Genomic DNA, 20,023 nt, shown 5'->3' with positions numbered 1-20,023 from the left:
CAGTCACTCAACCCTTCATCCATCCTTCAGTCCTTCCATCTATCCATATTCACCTACCAACCCATCTATTCAACCCCAAACTAACCAATCCAATTAGATTACTATCTCTCCAGTCACTCAACCCTTCATCCATCCTTCAGTCCTTCCATCTATCCATATTCACCTACCAACCCATCTATTCAACCCCAAACTAACCAATCCAATTAGATTACTATCTCTCCAGTCACTCAACCCTTCATCCATCCTTCAGTCCTTCTATCTATCCATATCCACCCACCAACCCATCTATTCCCAACCCAATCCCACACATCCAGCCACCCAAACCCACACATCCAGCCACCCAATCCCACACATCCAGCCACCCAAACCCACACATCCAGCCACCCAATCCAGAATACAATGTACTACTGTATCGGGAGGCCCCGCTCAAAAGGATAACCCTACTAAAATTACTTCGTCAGACATGAGGACAATACCTGCAATGAGCACTGCATTCTTTTTAATTACAATTTTTAATTAACAATATTTAACCCATGGGCCTAAAAGTTTCACTGAAAGTGGCAAATATCCATATATATATATGGATATTTGCCACTTTATATACACATGTAGTAATGGGTGTTATGTACCCATACCTTTTTATACACTTACATATTCAGTAGTGTTATTGTGTTTTGGGGACACTCGACATAGTCACCATTCATCTTGTGTATGAACAACATACCAAACATTAACCCATAGGCATAAAATTTTCACTGAAAGCGGCAAATATCTATATATATGCAGGTAGTAATGGGTGTTACCGTCCCCATACCTTGTTATGCAATTACATATTCAGTAGGGTTATTGTTTTCTGGGACCATTAGATATAGTCATTATAGTCATTACTCATCCTGTGCAATCAGTCAGAACTGCTTTATACTCCCAACATACACAACTTACAATCATCGAAGTTTGGCCCCAGGTCATCGTCCTCCTCATCTGTGTCTTTGATGCGTTTCTTGCTGTGTAGTCTCTCATACATCTGCTGTTGACGTAGTCGCCGTTCTTCGGCCAGCTCTTGTTTTCTCAGCTCGTCCAGGTAGGACGTGTCGCGTTTCCGTGGACCCCACTGTTTCTTGTTGTCAGCAGGTTTCAGGTTTAAAGCCGTCAGTCGACGTTTCGCTCGCACGAGCTTCTCCGCTGGAGTCGATGCTGTGGGGAGATCGGCCACAGATGGAAGATGCGGTTGACATGCTGATACTGAACACGACTTGTCTGTAATGTAGTGAGAAACCAGATAAAATGAGAAACAATCAAATGGAAGTTGTGGTTGACATGCTGATACTGAACACGACTTGTCTGTGACATGGTGAAAAACCAGATAAAATGACAAACAATAAAATGGAAGCTGCGGTTGACATGCCGATACTGAACATGACTTGTCTGTAATGTAGTGAAAAACCAGATAAAATGACAAACAATAAAATGGAAGATGCGGTTGACATGCTGATACTGAACACGACTTTTCTGTAATGTAGTGAAAAACCAAATAAAATGACAAACAATAAAATAGAAGCTGCAGTTGACACGCCGATATTGAACACGACTTATCTGTAATGGAGGAAGAAACCAGACAAAATGACAAACAGTTAAAATCGTAATCAACAATGAAGAACATGTTGGTTCAAAGATTTTGATAAATTTGATTCAGATATGTTTATACAGAATTTGAGCTGAGATATTTTAAAAGAAATTATGGTTCAGAAACAGAGATTTTTGTTCAGAAATTGTAAGACATTTTTGTTAAAACTACATTCCCTGAAATATTTTTATTATTTAAGCATATACAACAGAAAATCTAATTACGTTTAGTGCATATATGACGCCGCACTCCGCATTGGTTTCACTACGCTGGCTTATCCGGGTCAAAAACAAAGCCATGATTTTGAAAGCGTTTATACCGATCTCGGTTTTCATTAGCTTATCACAAGTATAGAATTCCCCAACAAGAGATCACGTGAGATTTCGTAATTTTTGAACAAATTTAACTGTCTTGATTGAGGGGTCGTCTCTCATCTCCAAAACATATTTATATCCATAGAGGTATGGTACAACGCCTTTCCAGGGGTCGGTGAGTGGGGGATTTGCCATGAAATTTTGACAGTGGCCAGCTGTTGGCATACGCGTTACATGTAAGGGGGTGTTACTAATTATGTAATGCTCTAGGGGTAGAGGAAGAGGGTACTGTGTTCGATTTACGTAACATTTTTCAAGACTATATGTTATTTTTATTCATTACTTAGACCTAAAAAGGTGTTTTTTGGAAATGCGTGGTCGGTCTAGGATCGATCCCCACCAGCGGGTATACAAAAAGACCATGGTATGTGATATCCTGTCTGTGGGATGGTACATATAAACAATCCCTTGCTAAAAACAAATGTAGCAGGTTTCCAAGGTGCGTGTGCAAGGATTTCAGCGGGCTTGGGGTTATAGACTGTGTTAAGCTAAGTTTATATGGAGCCATGCTCCCCCCAAAAATACATTTCAATTTTTTTTAAGCTTGGGCAAGTAAGGGTTTCGACCTCCAATACCCTCCCCCTGCACATGCATCTGATTCCTCTCTAAGATTATATGTCAAAATTACCAAATGTTAGACATCCAACAGCAGATGGAAGGAAGGATAAGATATGTTTTATTTAACGACGCACTCAACACATTTTATTTACGGTTGTATGGGGTCGGATGATTATTAAATCAATATGCTTTATCTTTGATGTCGTTAAACACCCCCCCCCCCACTTTACCCTTTCCAAACGAAATAATATTTATTTGAATTTGTTGAATTTGTAAATTTTAACACGTAAAATTAAGAAGTGAAAACGTTCATTGTCTACTTTAGTATATTTTATTTTAAAAATATATACATGATTAATGTGTTACTAGTATACAAACTAAACTTTGAAAGTTCTACTAACACTTTATAAAATATCAATTCTGAAATAGGAAGGTACGACTGTCGATAATACGTTGTCAAGATCAAAACCGGTTTTAACTAAAGACTCTAGTACTGTATCCTCAACCGAACGTTCTTCGTACAGCGCAAGATTTCTCTTTTAATTTTTTGAGACGGACCCTACAATTTGAAATCGGCAAATGCATGTGTTAACTGAAACTGACAACAGGCTGTCATTGTGCTTTGCCGAGCTATGTCGGCACAGGCGACGAATCAAGCGTATACGTTTGACGATATCCGTTCATAGCGTACACACAACTTTTTTAAAAGTGCATTTGAGCTTGTATTTCACATTTGTACATGATGTTATAATATGGTAACCAGAGAATGTAACTTTAAAGATATGGTAGACTTAAATTAGATATATTGAAAAGTATTTTTGTTGAACATTTTTGAAAGATTTTAGTTGGTTGAGAAATTTTGAAAGTGGTTTTAGTTGGAATTTTGAAAAAGATTTTGGCTTAGACAGTTGGAAAGATTTTGGTTGAGAAATTTTTATGGAGATTTCAAGTGAAACATTTTCTGATATTTTGATTCAAGTTTAAAATATTATTGATTGAGCATTTTGACTGAGATTTTGGTTGTGAATTTTGAAATATTTTGGTTGAGAAAGATTTTAGTTAAGAAATTTGAAAGATTTTGGTTGTGGAACAATGAACGATTTTGGTTCAGAAATTAAACAAAAAATTAGTTTTAAAATTTACAGAATTTACAATTTTTGTTGATGATTTTGGTTAAGATTTTGGTTTTAGAATATTTTGGTTTGAAACATTTTGCTGAGAAAATTTAAGTTGTAAGATAGATTTTTGATTCAGAAATTCTGAAAGATTTTAATCCATCTTGGAGTGAGATTTAAAACAGGGTTAGAATCTAAAAGCAGAACTGTCTTGTACCACGTCCTGTATCTGTTTCTCCAGTCTCGTCATCACTGTTAAATATCCAGTCAGACGCTTTCTTAGAACCCGTCTCCGGCACTGTGGGTTCTGTGCTGGGCGTGGCATCCCGGACAGGTTTCTGGTATGTGACCACTCGTTCACGTTTCTTGATCGGGGATCTGCTCACCCTTTTGACCGTGATGTCTTCAGAAACCTGACAACAAGCAAGGAAGAGCACATTGATTTATTAATCATCGGCTAATGGATGTCAAACATTTGGTAATTTCGACATATAGTCTTAGAGAGGAAACCTGCTACATTTTCCGCATTAGTAGCAAGGGATGTTTTATATGCACCATCCCACAGACAGGATAACACATACCACAGCCTTTGATGTACCAGTCGTGGTGCACTGGCTGGAACGAGAAATAGCCCAATGGGCCCACCGATGGGGATCGATCCCAGACCAACCGCACATCAAGCGAGTGCTTTACCACTGGGCTATGTCTCGCCCCTAAGCAAGGAAGAAATATTTGAAAACATAACATGTAGCTCAGCACAATGTGTAATCGGTGGAGGGGCGGGATTTAGCTTAGTCAGTAGAAGGGGCAGGATTTAGCTCAGTCAGTAGAAGGGGGTGGGATTTAGCTCAGTCAGTAGAAGGGGGCGGGATTTAGCTTAGTCGGTAGTTCAAGGGGGCAGGATTTAGCTGAGTCAGTAGAAGGGGGTGGGATTTAGCTCAGTAGAAGGGGGTGGGATTTAGCTGAGTCAGTAGAAGGGGGTGGGATTTAGCTGAGTCAGTAGAAGGGGGCGGGATTTAGCTCAGTCAGTAGAAGGGGGCGGGATTTAGCTCAGTCAGTAGAAGAGGGTGGGATTTAGCTCAGTCAGTAGTTCAAGGGGGTGGGATTTAGCTCAGTCAGTAGAAGGGGGCGGGATTTAGCTCAATCAGTAGAAGGGGCGGGATTTAGCTCAGTCAGTAGAAGAGGGCGGGATTTAGCTGAGTCAGTAGAAGAGGGCGGGATTTAGCTTAGTCAGTAGAAGGGGGTGGGATTTAGCTCAATCAGTAGAAGGGGGCGGGATTTAGCTCAGTCAGTTGAGCACTTGAGGTGCTTGCATCACAGGATCGAACCACCTTAGTGGATCCGTTCAACTGATTGTTTTTTTCTCTCATTCCAACCAGTGCACCACAATTGGTCAAAGGCCGTGGTATATGCTTTCCTGTCTGTGGGAAAGTGCACATAAAAGATCCCTTTCTGCATTAAGAAAATGTAGCAGGTTTCCTCTATTGACTACGAGTCAGAATTACCAAATGTTTGACATCCAATAGCCGATGATTAATATATCAATGTGCTCTAGTAGTGTTGTTAAACAAAACAAACTTTCAGTCAGTAGAATGCTTCCCCGAGGAAGCCAGTGCCCAAACGACTGATATATAAAAAACCATGGTATGTGCTGTCTTTTCTGTGGGAAAATGCATATAAAAGATTGCTTTTGTTCTAATGAAAATTTGTTGCAAGTTTTCTCAAAGATCATATATTGTATGTCAGAATTATCAAATGTTTAAAATTCAACAGCTGCTGATAATGATTAATAAATCAATGTACTCTAGTGGTGTCATTATGCAAAAACATTTTTTTTTTTTTAGAAACACTAAATATTTAATTTATTGAAAACTTAAACACAATATTATATGTTTATCAGTCTGGCAGATGGTTCTGTTTTGCACTGCCCAATAAATGAGTTTTGTCTTTAGACTTCATCTCATTCAGTATTTATTGATATCGAGACAAATTCTTGATATCCTATATTTAGTTTCAGTTTATTTCTTTACAATTGTGGACTTAATTCCTTGAATATCACTTAATTAACAGAACTTGGTCCCATAGAAATAAGCTGAAATCTTCTAGTGAGAATGTGTTATTAATACCGTATTTCACTGGGAATAAGCCCACCTATATTTTTCACACATTTAAAGAAATTACCCCAATTAAGCCATCAAAGATTGATCAAAACATCAAACAGAAAAGATATACCGTATGTTATATAAATTATGTTACCTGTCAAGTCAGGTCACGTCAGGTCATAGGGCTTTATGTACATGTTCAGAGCAAGCTGTTGTAGCACACGCCTGTCCTGGGCACACGAGGTGGGGGAGAGGAGGGACCGCCTGCACTGGCAGGTGCAAGGGAGCACCAGTAGCAGGCGGAGGTGGGGGGTGATGGTGCTATTGAATTTGGAATGGAGCAAAGTATTATGCCAAAGAGAGAAGGTGTGCAATTTGGGTTGAGGAAATTGGGCGCAATTTTGAACGGTCGGCCAAAAAGAAAGTTCCAGAGCTAATATAGGTTTTGACATTAGTGAATCAAGAGTAGCTCGCATTGTTACCTGTGTGGTTGGCTCTGGTACTAGTGGAGGTTCGGGCTCAGTCTCTATAGGTGTTTTCTCTGATTCATCAGCAGGGGAAACTGGCAGAGGCTGAAGCAGTGCGTTGAATAATTCTGAAAGATGTGAACATTGACTGTACAAGCCAAATCATAGCCTGTTGACCATTTTAAACAGTTATGTCTTTATAATGTTTTTCTGAATGTTTTATAAAGTTTTGTTGTGTTTAACAACATCACTAGATCACATTGATTTATAATCATTGGCTATTGGATGTCAAACATTTGGTAAATCTAATATATAGTCTTAGAGAGGAAAGCCACTACATTTTTCCATTAGTAGCAAGAGATCTTTTATATGCACCATCCTACACAGGATAGCACATACCACAGCCTTTAATATACCAGTCATGGTGCACTGGATGGAGTGAGAAATAGCTCAATAAGTCCACCAATGGGGATCGATCCTAGACTGACATCGCATCAAGCAAGCACTTTACCACTGGGGGAGGATATGTCCAACCCCTTCAGAATGTTTTAAGTCTGATCGGCTTCCTGGTCCGCCAATCCCGTTTGGATCCTCTTAGCTTTTAAATTTTAAATTTTAACAACACCACTAGAGCACATTGATTTATTAATCATCGGCTATTGGATGCCTAACATTTGGTAATTTTGACATAGAGAAAGGAAACCTACTACATATTTCCATTAGTAGCAAGGGATCGTTTATATGCACCATCCCACAGACAGGATAACACATACCACAGCTTTTGATATAGAAATGTACTCTTAAACTATGAAGTCACAAGCCCACTCCAAATCCAAATATGATAAAAACTAAATTACATCAATCCAAGTTAGTTCAATTTCTGTGTAAAATTACATTTTATTAAAGTCTATCACCTTTTATATTTTCTACTCTAAGACAGTGACCCAAGTTATTACTAAGTATAAAATAATCTTGACTAGTAGAGGTTTTTCTTACCATTAAGTTACATATTACTCAAATTTCAATTTTGGCAAATTGTGGCTGCAAATACATTTTGTATGAAACCTTGGGAACAATTTTTTTTTTTTTAAAAGAGAGAAAATGTTCAAACATTTTCACTGTTATATAAAACCTACTTAGTATTCAAGAGTAGCTGTAACATTCACCCCAAAACAGTGTACGACCACAAATCATCTTACCATTTTTAAATACAAAATAATAAACAAATATGCCAAAAGCAAAATGTCTAGTATTAAACTGGCACTAACATTATATAAAATACATGTACGTATATAGAAGATATGAAATAATTTTAATACACATTTTTTGTCATATTAATGTAGTAACTAAAAGTTCAATCATATAAGAAATGGCAAAAAATAGATTAGGTTCTTATTAACTATTATAGTGCAACATAACAATTCATGTCCTTCAAATAACTTATTTGTTTAATTTTGAAAACACATTTAGGAAAGCCTCAGTTTTTTTGTTGTAAAGCAAAATATCAAATTAAAATATGTTTATAATATATAAAGAATGTTTAAATACTGTGGAAAATGCATGCTGACATGAATAAAACACAGAAATCCTTAATGAACTAGACTAATATCAGAGTTAGTAAATAGGTGAATGATTTAATTTAATTATACTGTTAATTAGCATCACAACAATTAAGCCTACCATTTGTTAGTTATACATTGCCCAGTAAGTCATAAACCACCAGAAACGTGCAAAGAACAAACATGGTTAATACAGTTAAAGTCTGTTTGGGTTAATGACACCATTAATTGATTAATCATCGGCTGTTGGATGTCAAAGATATGGTTATTTTGACAGTCATGGAGAGGAAACCTGCTACATTTTTCCATTTGTAGCAAGGGATCTTTTATATGCACCATCCCACAGACAGGACAGCACATACTATGACCTTTGATATACCAGTCATGGTGCACTGGCTGGAACAAAAAATAGTCCATGGGCCCACTGGCAGGGATCGATCCTAGACTGACCTCGCATAAGGCGAGTGCTTTACCACTGGGCTACGTCCCACCCCTGGTTAATACAGATACATGTAAAGAAGGATAATTCAAATAATTATTTATCCAGACTGTTAAATAATATATATTATACATGAAAACCAAATGTAAGAGTTAATTTTTAAAAGTGTTAGAATATGAATGTTATTCACACACAGGCAGTATGCTGTATAATACATGTTTTCAAGACGATACTACATACTATTATTATTAGCAGGGTTGTAGAAATCTTTTCCATAATACATGTATGTAATAAAACAGAAACCCAAGCATGCCACTAATTTCTGACAAATATATAGGAATTTAAACTTTTTAAAATTCATTTTAATAATATAATAATAAAATTCAATTTCAAATGTTAAATATGTTTCTACAGAAATCAAATAAAATGTGAATGAATAAAAAAATTAATAAACATTTAAATAAAGTTATATTTATATAATCTGACATTAATTCTGCATCTTATTAATTAGTTGATGACATAATCCTCTTTATTCGAGGTGGTTTAATTTTCATGTAATTCACAGACTAGTGCAGTCAATGAACTTAAGAGTGCATCAATGTGATACTACCTTTTTGATTCACAAATTTAAGTACCTAACTAAATGTGTATTTTAGCAATACCATGAAAACTTAAGCCCACAAAAATCAAGGATTTCACAATAAGTTCTAGCCGATGATTGGCTAATAAATGGTTAATCAAATAAGTATGATAGAGATTTCTAAAACCCTGACATCAAAGCATGCATGCTCTGTACCTGACTGCTGGTTGGGAAGACTTTCCGATGGGACTGCTTTTTTCTTTCCTTTGTTAACAACTGCCAATGTTATGTTACGGTAATAAATATGTACACACATTTTGGTAAGGAATGGAATATATGAATATTTAATGACACCTCAGCACTTTTTAAACTATGGCTATTATGATTTCGACACAATAGAGAGAGAGAGAGAGAGAGAGAGAGAGAGAGAGAGAGAGAGAGAGAAGGAGAGAGGAGAGAGGAGAGGACAGAGGAGGGACCGGGAGAGGGAGGAGGCGAGGGAGGAGAGAGGGAGGAGAGAGAGAGAGAGGAGACAGACACACACACACACAGAGAGAGAGATGAGGAGACAGGCAGAGAGAGAGAGAGAGAGAGAGAGAGAGAGAGAGAGAGAGAGAGAGAGGGAGGAGAGAGAGAGAGAGAGAGAGAGAGAGGGAGAGAGAGACACACAACACAACACAGAGAGAGAGACAGAGAGAGAGAGAGAGAAAGAGGAGAGAGAGAGCCCCCAGAGAAGGTCAGAGAGAGAGGGGAGAGAGGAGAGAGAGAGAGAGAGAGAGAGAGAGAGAGAGAGGGAGAGAATTATAGGGAGAGAGAGAGAGAGGAGAGGAGGAGAGGAAGAGAGAGGGGGAGAGAGAGAGAGGGAGGGAGGGAGGGAGGGAGGGGGGGGCAGGGAGGAAACCTGCTGCTACCATGTACATAGGTTATTCCTATCAACAAGCAGCAAGGGATCTGTAATATGTACTTTCCAACAGACTGGACAGTACATACCATGGCCTTTGATGTACCACCCATGGGGAAGTGGTTGGAATGGAGAAAAACATGAATCCATTGAGGGCGATTAATCCTATTACCATCACACATTAGCTACATCACTTAGCTACATCTAGCCTCCAGGAGTAAAGACCCACCGATGGGGATCGATCCCAGACTGACTGCATATCAAGCAAGCACTTTACCCGTATCATTACTAAGGACATACATTACTGCTACTGAAACAAACATCTTGAGAATATACAAACCTGATTTCTGCTTTGACAAAGGCCTGGTAGGTTTCTTCAAAATCTTGGGAGCTTTAACAACTGTTTTAGGACTTGGAACTGGATGTTTAGCAACTTTTGGTTTTGAAAATATCTTTCCTAAAAATAATATAAAATGTGGGCATAAACATTTCATACGTGTACAAAAATATATCTGAAAAGATAAATGAAGCAGTTACAAAACAGCACACAATTAAACCTCCTATACAAATTAAAAATATGATATTTACAAAAACAGCAAATTAAACTGTAATACACTGTCTAATCTTTTTTTTATTATTAATACTTAACAGAATTGCTTACACAAATAAAGCACACATACGATATTGATTTATGAAATGAAATACATCCTAAAGTATATATATACCGGCCTCGGTGGCGTCATGGTAGGCCATCGGTCTACAGGCCAGTAGGTACTGGGTTCGGATCCCAGTCGAGGCATGGGATTTTTAATCCAGATACCAACTCCAAACCCTGAGTGAGAGCTCCGCAAGGCTCAATGGGTAGGTGTAAACCACTTGCACCGACCAGTGATCCATAACTGGTTCAACAAAGGCCATGGTTTGTGCTATCCTGCCTGTGGGAAGTGCAAATAAAAGATCCCTTGCTGCTAATCGGAAGAGTAGCCCATGTAGTGGCGACAGCAGGTTTCCTCTCAAAATCTGTGTGGTCCGTAACCATATGTCTGACACCATATAACCGTAAATAAAATGTGTTGAGTGCGTCGTTAAATAAAACTTTTCTTTTTTTTTCTTTCTAAAGTATAATAAACTGTATCTGTTGTAAGTTACAACTTGTAACTTTCTAAATATCAGACAACTTCCATCTTAATGCATGATAAGTTTCCATGGTATATTTCTTTCTGCTCTGAACGGTAGGTACTTTTAAGTTCTGAAACCAGAGCAAAGCATTAAACTAATACATAGATTAAATTGTGAATTCTCTGAAATTTGCTTTTAACTTATAGTTACATTACTAAAATCAAAATAAATCACACACACACACACACACACACACACACACACACACACACACACCCACGCACACAGACAGACACACACACTATAAATATTTCACCAAGTATAAGTTTGTTAATATTGTAAATTTCAAGCATATTAGAAACTGATAACTTTAATTAATATTGTATGGAAATCACACATGTGTATTAATGAAAAACATTTACCACCCCACCCCCCCCCACCCCACACACGCATATAATATTAAGAAGCCAATATTTGAATTATGTTAAACTACACACATGTTAAGAAACACATTACAAATTGAAATTTTGAAGTAAACTATCAGTATTTAAATGTGTTAAATATATATATATATATATATATATACAGAGGTCTAAATTGCTTGACATTTCTGCCAGATATTTGGTCTGGTAAGCTACAAATTTGCCAGCTCAAATCAAAATCTGCTGTACCAGACATGATTGACTCAAATAATGTGTGAATATAAACATGTATATTTATAATTGCCGGACATACAGAAAAAAATCTCTCCCCGCCCATAGTAATGTTGATCAGCAAAATCTGGTCGAGATGGCAGTATTTCAATCCATGATATATTTTTAAAATCATAACTGAAATTATATTAGGAGATAACCATATGGAGTTTTTACATTTGCGGGTATAACTGTCTATTTGATCCCGCAAATGTCATTTTTAAATGAAGGCGATAACCTGAGGTTAAAAATTAAACATTTATGTGTACCAAATTGACAATAACATCCGCAAATTAAAAAAAACCCAACTCCATATGGTTATGTCCATTGTAAACTGAATAGTTTTTCAACAGAACTAACTGTATATTTGGTATTTCTTGAAAAAAATACCAGGCTACAATCTAACTGTAGACCCTTGAACCATCAACTTGGCCTATTCCAATTGCTAATGATGTCACTTTCTAATGACGTCATTAGCTTTCTGGGTGTTATTTTCATTTGATCTCGGAAAAAGAATGTAATTAACCAATCACAGTACAGAACACACTTGCCATCAGTTTACAATTAATGAATGAAGTCATGTTAAAATATTGTTTGATGCCATGTTAAAATGCATTGCAAGAAGTCTTGTGGTTAAAGTGCAAACAGGTGAAAACACATCAAAATACCAGTGATGAAATCATATGCATAACACTGTTTGAAATCATATTCAACACTGGTCAGTGTTTGAAATAATGTTATCTGGAACCGCATGTTAAATACACTGCTAGAAATCATATTAAAAATGAGGGTTTAAAAATCATGTTATTTTTGTTTTCAAAACATTTTAAGCACGCTGTTTGAAATCATGTTATTATAATAAATATTGTCTGAAACCATGTTGATGATCATGAACTCATGTGTTTAGTTGCACACAAGTGCTTGAAATAATGTTATCTGAACCACATTTTAAATACACTGCTAGGAATCATGTTAAAAATTAGGGTTTAATAAACATGTTATTTTTGTTTTCAAAACATTTTAAGTACACTGTTTGAAATCATGTTATTATAAGAAACACTGTCTGAAACCATGTTATGATGATGAACTCTGGTGTTTAGTTGCACACAACGCAGTGATTCATCTACCTGGTTGTTGTGTGCGCGTAATTCGGGATACGGTGCGCTGTGCAGGACGGTGAGTTATACGCACATAGCTTTTTGCTAGTTTGGCTGTTTCACTAATAATATCAGCCACACTAAACTCAACTGTGTGATCTACTGCTGCTGAAAGACCATGGTAACGATAATAATGATAATGATAATAATGATGATAATAATAATAATAATAATAAAAATAAATAATAAACAATAATAATAACAATAAATAATAATAATAATAATAATAATAATAATAATAATAATAAAATATTTATTTATAGAAGGTAGCACTATTATTCTAGACTATTGTCCACTGAGCAGTGTTTTTGCAAGAAAGAACCTTTTGGGTATGGCACTATGGAAGAAAGGAAATGGGTTAGGTTTAGGGTTAAGGTTAAGAAAATCATACAGTAATGATAAGAGTATTTAATTTTGTCATAAGGTTAACCCTACAGTGAGGCCTTCTTACTACTTATAACAATAATAATCATAATCATATTGATTATTTTAAAAAACAAACTAACAAAACCAAACATGTATGTACAATATATACAATAACAAAAGACATTAAAACATAATTATGTAGTAGAGCAATCACGTTTCTAAGAAGTGTTTGAAACATTAAAAACAAAATACACATGTATACTTTAACTAGTACATTTTTTAACATCATTAGGTAAACTCTTCCAGATACCAAACTTCAGAAAATTGAAAGCTTTTCTTGTAGTGCTCTGTTTTTTGTCGGGGAGCTAACATATTTCCATTATCAATGGAGCGAAGTTCATAATGATATTGGATTAAACAGATCTTTCAAGTACTAAGGAGAAAGTCTGTTTAGTGTTTTATATACAAGAATGGCTTTTTGATATTCATCTCTTCTGTTTATCATACATACATGTGATATATGTATGTGATATATAATATGTGTTCAGTAGCTAACAATCCACTGTATACATGCAATATGATTGATGTTCAGTCACTGAAAATCTATTCTATACACTATGCAATATGTATGTGATGTTATGTATACTCTAATACTAACTCTGAAATACCATTTTGGACATTATACAATATAATATGCTTAATTCATTCAGTGTCTGAAATATCCACACTGACAACATTATAAAATATAAAATATACTCTTAGTAGATGAAATACCATTGATGACATTATACAATATCACTTTTGACTGGACTGGAAGTACCAACTAAGAGCAATATCATTATTTAATTTTAATTTTTAAAAAAAGATTTTTTTTTATTTACAGGTCACATTAGCAGTTTTTTATCAATAAAATTACATATATATTCTCATTTTGTAATAATATATAGCCTAATATACTCTTAGTAATTGAAATACCATCGAGGACATTATACTATCTATTTGTAATTATATAATATAGTCTCAGTAGCTGAAATACTTCATGGGCTACTCTTTTTGATTAGCAGCAAGGGATCTTTTATGTGCACCATCCCACAGACAGGGTAGTACCGTATTTGACCGGAAATAAGCCCAGGGGGCCAAGACAACTCATTGTGAGCTTAGCATGGGGTGGGCTTATTCCCAGACAAGGGGCCAGTTTTGTTGAAAAATTTTTTAATAATAATAATTAAAATAAATAACAATACTTAAATGAACTAGGAAGAAAACAAAAAACGTTCTGTAGCTCATCTATTAATTAGTGTTCCATTTGTTATTAATAAATAATAATTGTTTATTAATTAAATTGTTTGTTTTTTTACTAGTATCTAATTATCAGAAACACACCTTCTATGTTACAATTACTTACCAGTGCTGTTTATTTACATCCAAAATTTAATGCTGAGAAGACTTAAAACAACAGCAATTAACAACAAACTCAATAACGTATACACACGTTTCTGACACAGGCAGCCAGCTTACACTACAAAGAATTATCAATCTAAGGTCATTTTTCTTTGCCAATCAGAATAAGGTATTTGCTTAATTAGCATTAACTGCGGACCCAGTGTGGTGGTAAAAATAGACATTGGTTTTTAGTTCATACTTGGGCTTGGATACTTCAGAGAAATACTGCAGGCATGAAATTGAAAACAATGTTACACACTGTTATTGTTAGACTGCTAAATCTCACTGGTGGTAAAATATTGTGTTACATTTGTGTTTAATTATCTGCAGGAGGTATGACCTTTTAAATGAACTTTGAGCAAACTTGCAATTTCATGTTATTTATAAGGTGACGAAGTTGGGGGTGGGCTTATTTACGAATGAGGGCCTAATTTCTTAAATGCTATCAAAACGGAGGGGGTCTTATTCAAAGACATGGGCTTATTTCCGGTCAAATACGGTACATACCATGGCCTTTGATATACCAGTTGTGGTGCACTGGCTGGAACAAGAAATAGCTGAATGAGCCCACCGCCGGGGATTGATCCAAGACCGACCGTACATCGAGTGAGAGTTTTACCACTGAGCTACATCCTGCCCCTATACTGCATAGAAGTACATGATCAACAGCAGAAGTACTCGGGGATGTATCCAGGTGTTCTATGGGTCCGAACATAGGCCCCCAAAAGAATATGGCACTGAAAATTCCCAATTTTTATGCTAAAATTTACCAGTATACAATGTATACATAAATGAAACTTTGCCTTGTAAAAACCCAGCCTCGGTGGCATCGTGGTTAGGCCATCGGTCTACAGGCTGGTAGATACTGGGTTCGGATACCCACTCCAAAGCCTGAGTGAGTGCTCCACAAGGCTCAATGGGTAGGTGTAAACCACTTGCACCAACCAGTGATCCATAACTGGTTCAACAAAGGCCATGGTTTGTGCTATCCTGCCTGTGGGAAGTGCAAATAAAAGACCCCTTGCTGCCTGTCGTAAAAGAGTAGCATATGTGGCGACAGTGGGTTTCCTCTAAAAAATAGTGTCAGAATGACCATATGTTTGACGTCCAATAGACGATGATAAGATAAAAAATCAATGTGCTCTAGTGGCATCGTTAAATAAAACAAACAAACTTTTGTCTTGTAAAAAAAAAACCCAACAACATTGTTCTCCCTATATTCACAAAAAGTCATGTCAGACTGAACTTGTAAAACTTACTGTAAGAATTCTTGGCCACAGCTCTTCGCCACTTATTGCCGCCAGCAGCATCCGTCTGCTTCTGTCTGTCCATCAGTCTGTTCTTCAACACGTCCTGGGCGTCACCGACACTTGTTACGTTCTGCTGATCTGCAGACAAACATTCTTAAATTAATAATTTTGTTAAAGGGTCTGACTCTTAGTTATTTAAATAGTTTTAACTTTTACAGCTTTTTGTTTTTTACTATAAAACATCTTGCTTAAAGGCACAGATCCTAGTTTCAACCCGTAAAAATGGACACAAAGTTTGGTTAAGATACAAACCTGTATCACATTTGTATAATGTTACAAGAGAGTGAAACAAGAGTCTGTGATGCTGAAACAGTGAAATATCGTTAAACATAGACTAAAACTCAACTTCATAACTGTTACAGGTATTTCTCAGAAGCACGTGTGTTTTTAAAATATGAAAAATGCAATTTGTGGTATTATAAACACCAGGATGACCAGAAACACTTCGGATGTACGGAAATGGATACTCTAAACAATAAAATATAAACAAAGTTTGATTTCAGTAATCATAAATGGCTCTAATAGTGGAAAATATGTCTTAGTGTTTAAAAACTCGGGTCTGTCCCTTTAAGGAATAATTTTTCGCAAATCCAGTGTCTTTTTGATCATCCTGGTATTTTCAGTAGCTTAATTTATAAGGGAACACATGACATTTTAGATGGAATTTAATTCATTACTATATGTAGCATCCAGTGGATTTGTTTGTTGTTATTTTTATTTTTTTTTATTTTTTACTATCCTGGCATTTTTAATTGCATAAAAAGGTTATGGGGAAACAGTTAGTTAAAGCACATACATGTACATGTACCTTGAAAACTATGGCTGGCGACTTTAAAGAATGTAGCATAGAAAATTGTTAAACCAACATCATACTGTTAAAAGCTGGAAAATCTACGTGCTTAAAAAAAAGTATCCATGTGAAAAAGAGACCATTGGAACAGTGCGGAAGGTGTCCTGTATTTTAAGCACTGAACGGCAAATAATACATTTTATGTCAACTAATTTCACAAACAGAAAAGTTAGGAAGATCCAATTAAAATGGTTATATAATATTTGAGACTGAAGCTTCAACAAAACACTGAGCAAATCATAATCCCTTTTACATTCCTACATTGCATTTATACTCTAATAGACACAAAAATAGCTTAACTGTCATATGTTGTATTTTAATTATATTATTTAAATAGTATCTGGCAGAACACAACAACAATTAACATATCAGATATATGAAATATTAATACATGTATACATGTACATTATTAGTACCATACATGCAAATCTGTGTTAGTATACATAAATAACCAAGGCAAGTTAAAATCATATAGATGAACAATATACAAATATGATCTTTGAAAAAACCCCAAACCCCCAAATGGGCCATTGTCATCACATTCACATGCATATTAACTGGTACATGATCCTGACAATTCAAAGACTTCTTAAGTTAACTGGTTGGTGCAAACCAATTATAACAAATGATCAATTATGCAATTCCAAATGATACCCAACACTACCATATAAAATATAATACAGACATCTTTTTAATTATATACACCACAGTACCATAGCTGCTTGATAAATACTACCCTACATTATAGTGTCATCTTCAGAACCAATACATAAATTCATGTTTAGGTTTGCAATGTCAGAGACCTCACAATAACTAGAGGTCCATTTTGCAGTACTGGTTTTATATTTGAACCATTCCACTGAAAACTAACAAATAGTAATACCACCCTATATATAATGTGCAGTTTTAATTCACCAGTTGCTCTGGCTGTACCAAGATGGGCACCAAAACATAATATCAACTGCCCTTCATTTATTTCATTTCAACTTATTTTTGTGCTTATATCCAATTAAGGTTCAAGCATGATGTCCTGGGCATACACACACCTCAGCTATCTGGGCTGTCTGTCCCGGACAGTGGGTCAGTTGTTAATTGGTTAGTTGTTAATGAGAGAGAAGAGGGTGTAATGGCCTTACACCAACCCACTGAGCCCTTAAGAACTTGCTCTGGGTTGGAGCCGATACTGGGCTGTGAACCCTGTACCTACCAGCCTGTAGTCTGATGGCTCAACCACTGCACCCTTCAAATCTGTTGATTTTCCCATGATACAACTTGATTTGACAAGGGACGTTACTCTTCATACTACATGAGTGGCAATGAATTGATACTACTGTAGGTCCGACTTCAGTGACTGGTGATATATAATAAGTTACATGTATGGCAGATTTTAAAATCACAGACGTCTGAAACACCAGCCATATTGACCACTATTTATTTATTATTTTAAATCATGCACAAGATACCGATGTCTGGGCAGGCCGGTCCACTTGACGGATAGGAATTTGTCCCCATATTAGAAATGGACAGGTGCTTCGGACCGACAAGAATGACAAAAGTGTGACTGGCAAACACACATTTAAAACAAATAATTTCGGTCTCAGAGATCGAGAATCGGTCCCAGACCGGGAAAAAAGAGCTTTTCCCCACCCCTGGTGCAGATATAATACAAAATAGGTTTATCCTACACTTGACATACCATATTTCACCGACATATATTAACCGTGCTACAATAATGAGCGATTATAAACTGTCAACAATACTACATGCATCAACATGCCATGACTGATAAATCACAGGTTAAGAACAATGATGAAGATCACCACGACAACCACCATGCGGTACCGGCCACCTCGGATAGTAACTGAGACAATTCCTTCAGACAGGCCCATGTCAACAACCTCAGCGGGGACAACTTTCTGTGTGCAGCTGGGTTTAGGGGCCGGGCGGTACCGGCTTAGCCGATATTTGACCACCATTGTAGCCGCCGCGGCCACAGACCACATGTGGGTGATGTTATCAGACTCTGGTGGTTGTGACTCAGAAACAGGACTAGCAGCTGGTGCCGTGGGACATGGTTCAATGTTTACTGAAAGAAACACAGGTTTACGTTTTGTTCTTAATTACCACTGAAAAATGGAACACAATTTAGAATGGATACATGAATGCATACATTTAGCTGATATAAGTTAAAAGTGTTGAATCAAAAATACTCTTCAAAGTGGTCATACTAAACCAACAGCAAATGTGATGGGAAATAGCCAACATGTAGCATCGGTGTTGTTTCTGGTATTCTGATTTTTCCTCTGTATCTGCAAGAGGATTAAGTCAGTATCTGCTTACCCTCAATGTCGGGTAATTCCTGTTCTGCATTTTGTCCTATGTCTACTAACATTAGTGTATAAAGTGGATAAAATCAATGTCTGTTTACTCTTTCTCTCTGGTGTAATCTGCAATTCTTGTTCTAGGTCTTCAATGTCTTCTTATTCTCTTAATGTCTGATGTAATCTGAATTCTTGTTCTAGATCTTCAGTGTCTGCTTACACTTAATGTCTGATGTAATTTAAAATTCTTGTTCTAGGTCTTCAGTGTCTGCTTACTCTTAATGACTGATGTAATTTCAGATTCTTGTTCTAGGTCTTCAATGTCTGCTTACTCTTAATGTCTGGTGTAATCTGAAATTCTTGTTCTAGGTCTTCAATGTCTGCTTACTCTTAATGTCTGATGTAATTTAAGATTCTTGTTCTAGGTCTTCAATGTCTGCTTACTCTTAATGTCTGGTGTAATCTGAAATTCTTGTTCTAGGTTTTCAATGTCTTCTTATTCTCTTAATGTCTGATGTAATCTGAATTCTTGTTCTAGATCTTCAGTGTCTGCTTACTCTTAATGTCTGATGTAATTTGAGATTCTTGTTCTAGGTCTTCAATGTCTGCTAACACTAGAACATCTACTTACCCATAATGAATCCAGTTACTATCAACTTACCCATAACTTCTGATGATTCTTGTTTTAGTCTCCTTTCATGAATCTACTAATGTATCCAGAAGATCTATCTGAATAGTGTCTGCTTAGGCCTTCCCTTAGTGCCTGGTGATTCCTGTTCTACATAGATCTTCTTCAATGTCTGCTGATACTAGCTAATGTATCAACAGGATCAATCGAGTCAATGTCTACTTATACTTAATGTCCAGCATAATCTAAGATTCTTGTTTTATAACTTCTTCTATATCTACTGACACAAATTAATACTAATTAAATGTATCAAGAAGGTATATCTAGGTAGTGTTTTCTTAGGCCTTCCATTAATGTCTGGTGATTCCTGTTCTACATAGATATTCTTCATGTCACACTAGCTAATGTATCAACATGA

At 36.3% G+C, this 20,023-nt stretch overlaps 1 protein-coding gene across 2 annotated transcripts in view; it reads right to left on the bottom strand.

The window, feature by feature from the left end:
• LOC121370547 overlaps positions 1–20,023 on the bottom strand; it is a 36,012-nt gene that overhangs the window by 15,455 nt on the left and 534 nt on the right. Inside the window, exons 2-7 of one of the 2 annotated variants that reach the window (XM_041495850.1) lie at positions 15,756–15,884; positions 10,060–10,176; positions 9,035–9,094; positions 6,256–6,368; positions 3,889–4,084; positions 943–1,257 (exon numbers count right to left, since the gene is read on the bottom strand). In XM_041495850.1, the coding sequence (XP_041351784.1) occupies positions 943–1,257; positions 3,889–4,084; positions 6,256–6,368; positions 9,035–9,094; positions 10,060–10,176; positions 15,756–15,828 (874 nt within the window). In that variant the 5' untranslated portion in view covers positions 15,829–15,884. The remainder of the gene's footprint in view (positions 1–942; positions 1,258–3,888; positions 4,085–6,255; positions 6,369–9,034; positions 9,095–10,059; positions 10,177–15,755; positions 15,885–20,023) is intronic. The other variant, XM_041495851.1, reaches the window with a different exon arrangement.

This window comes from Gigantopelta aegis, chromosome 4, assembly GCF_016097555.1.
Source record: "Gigantopelta aegis isolate Gae_Host chromosome 4, Gae_host_genome, whole genome shotgun sequence".
Taxonomy (NCBI): Eukaryota; Metazoa; Mollusca; class Gastropoda; order Neomphalida; family Peltospiridae; genus Gigantopelta; species Gigantopelta aegis.
This window is presented reverse-complemented; position numbering and strand designations above follow the sequence as displayed.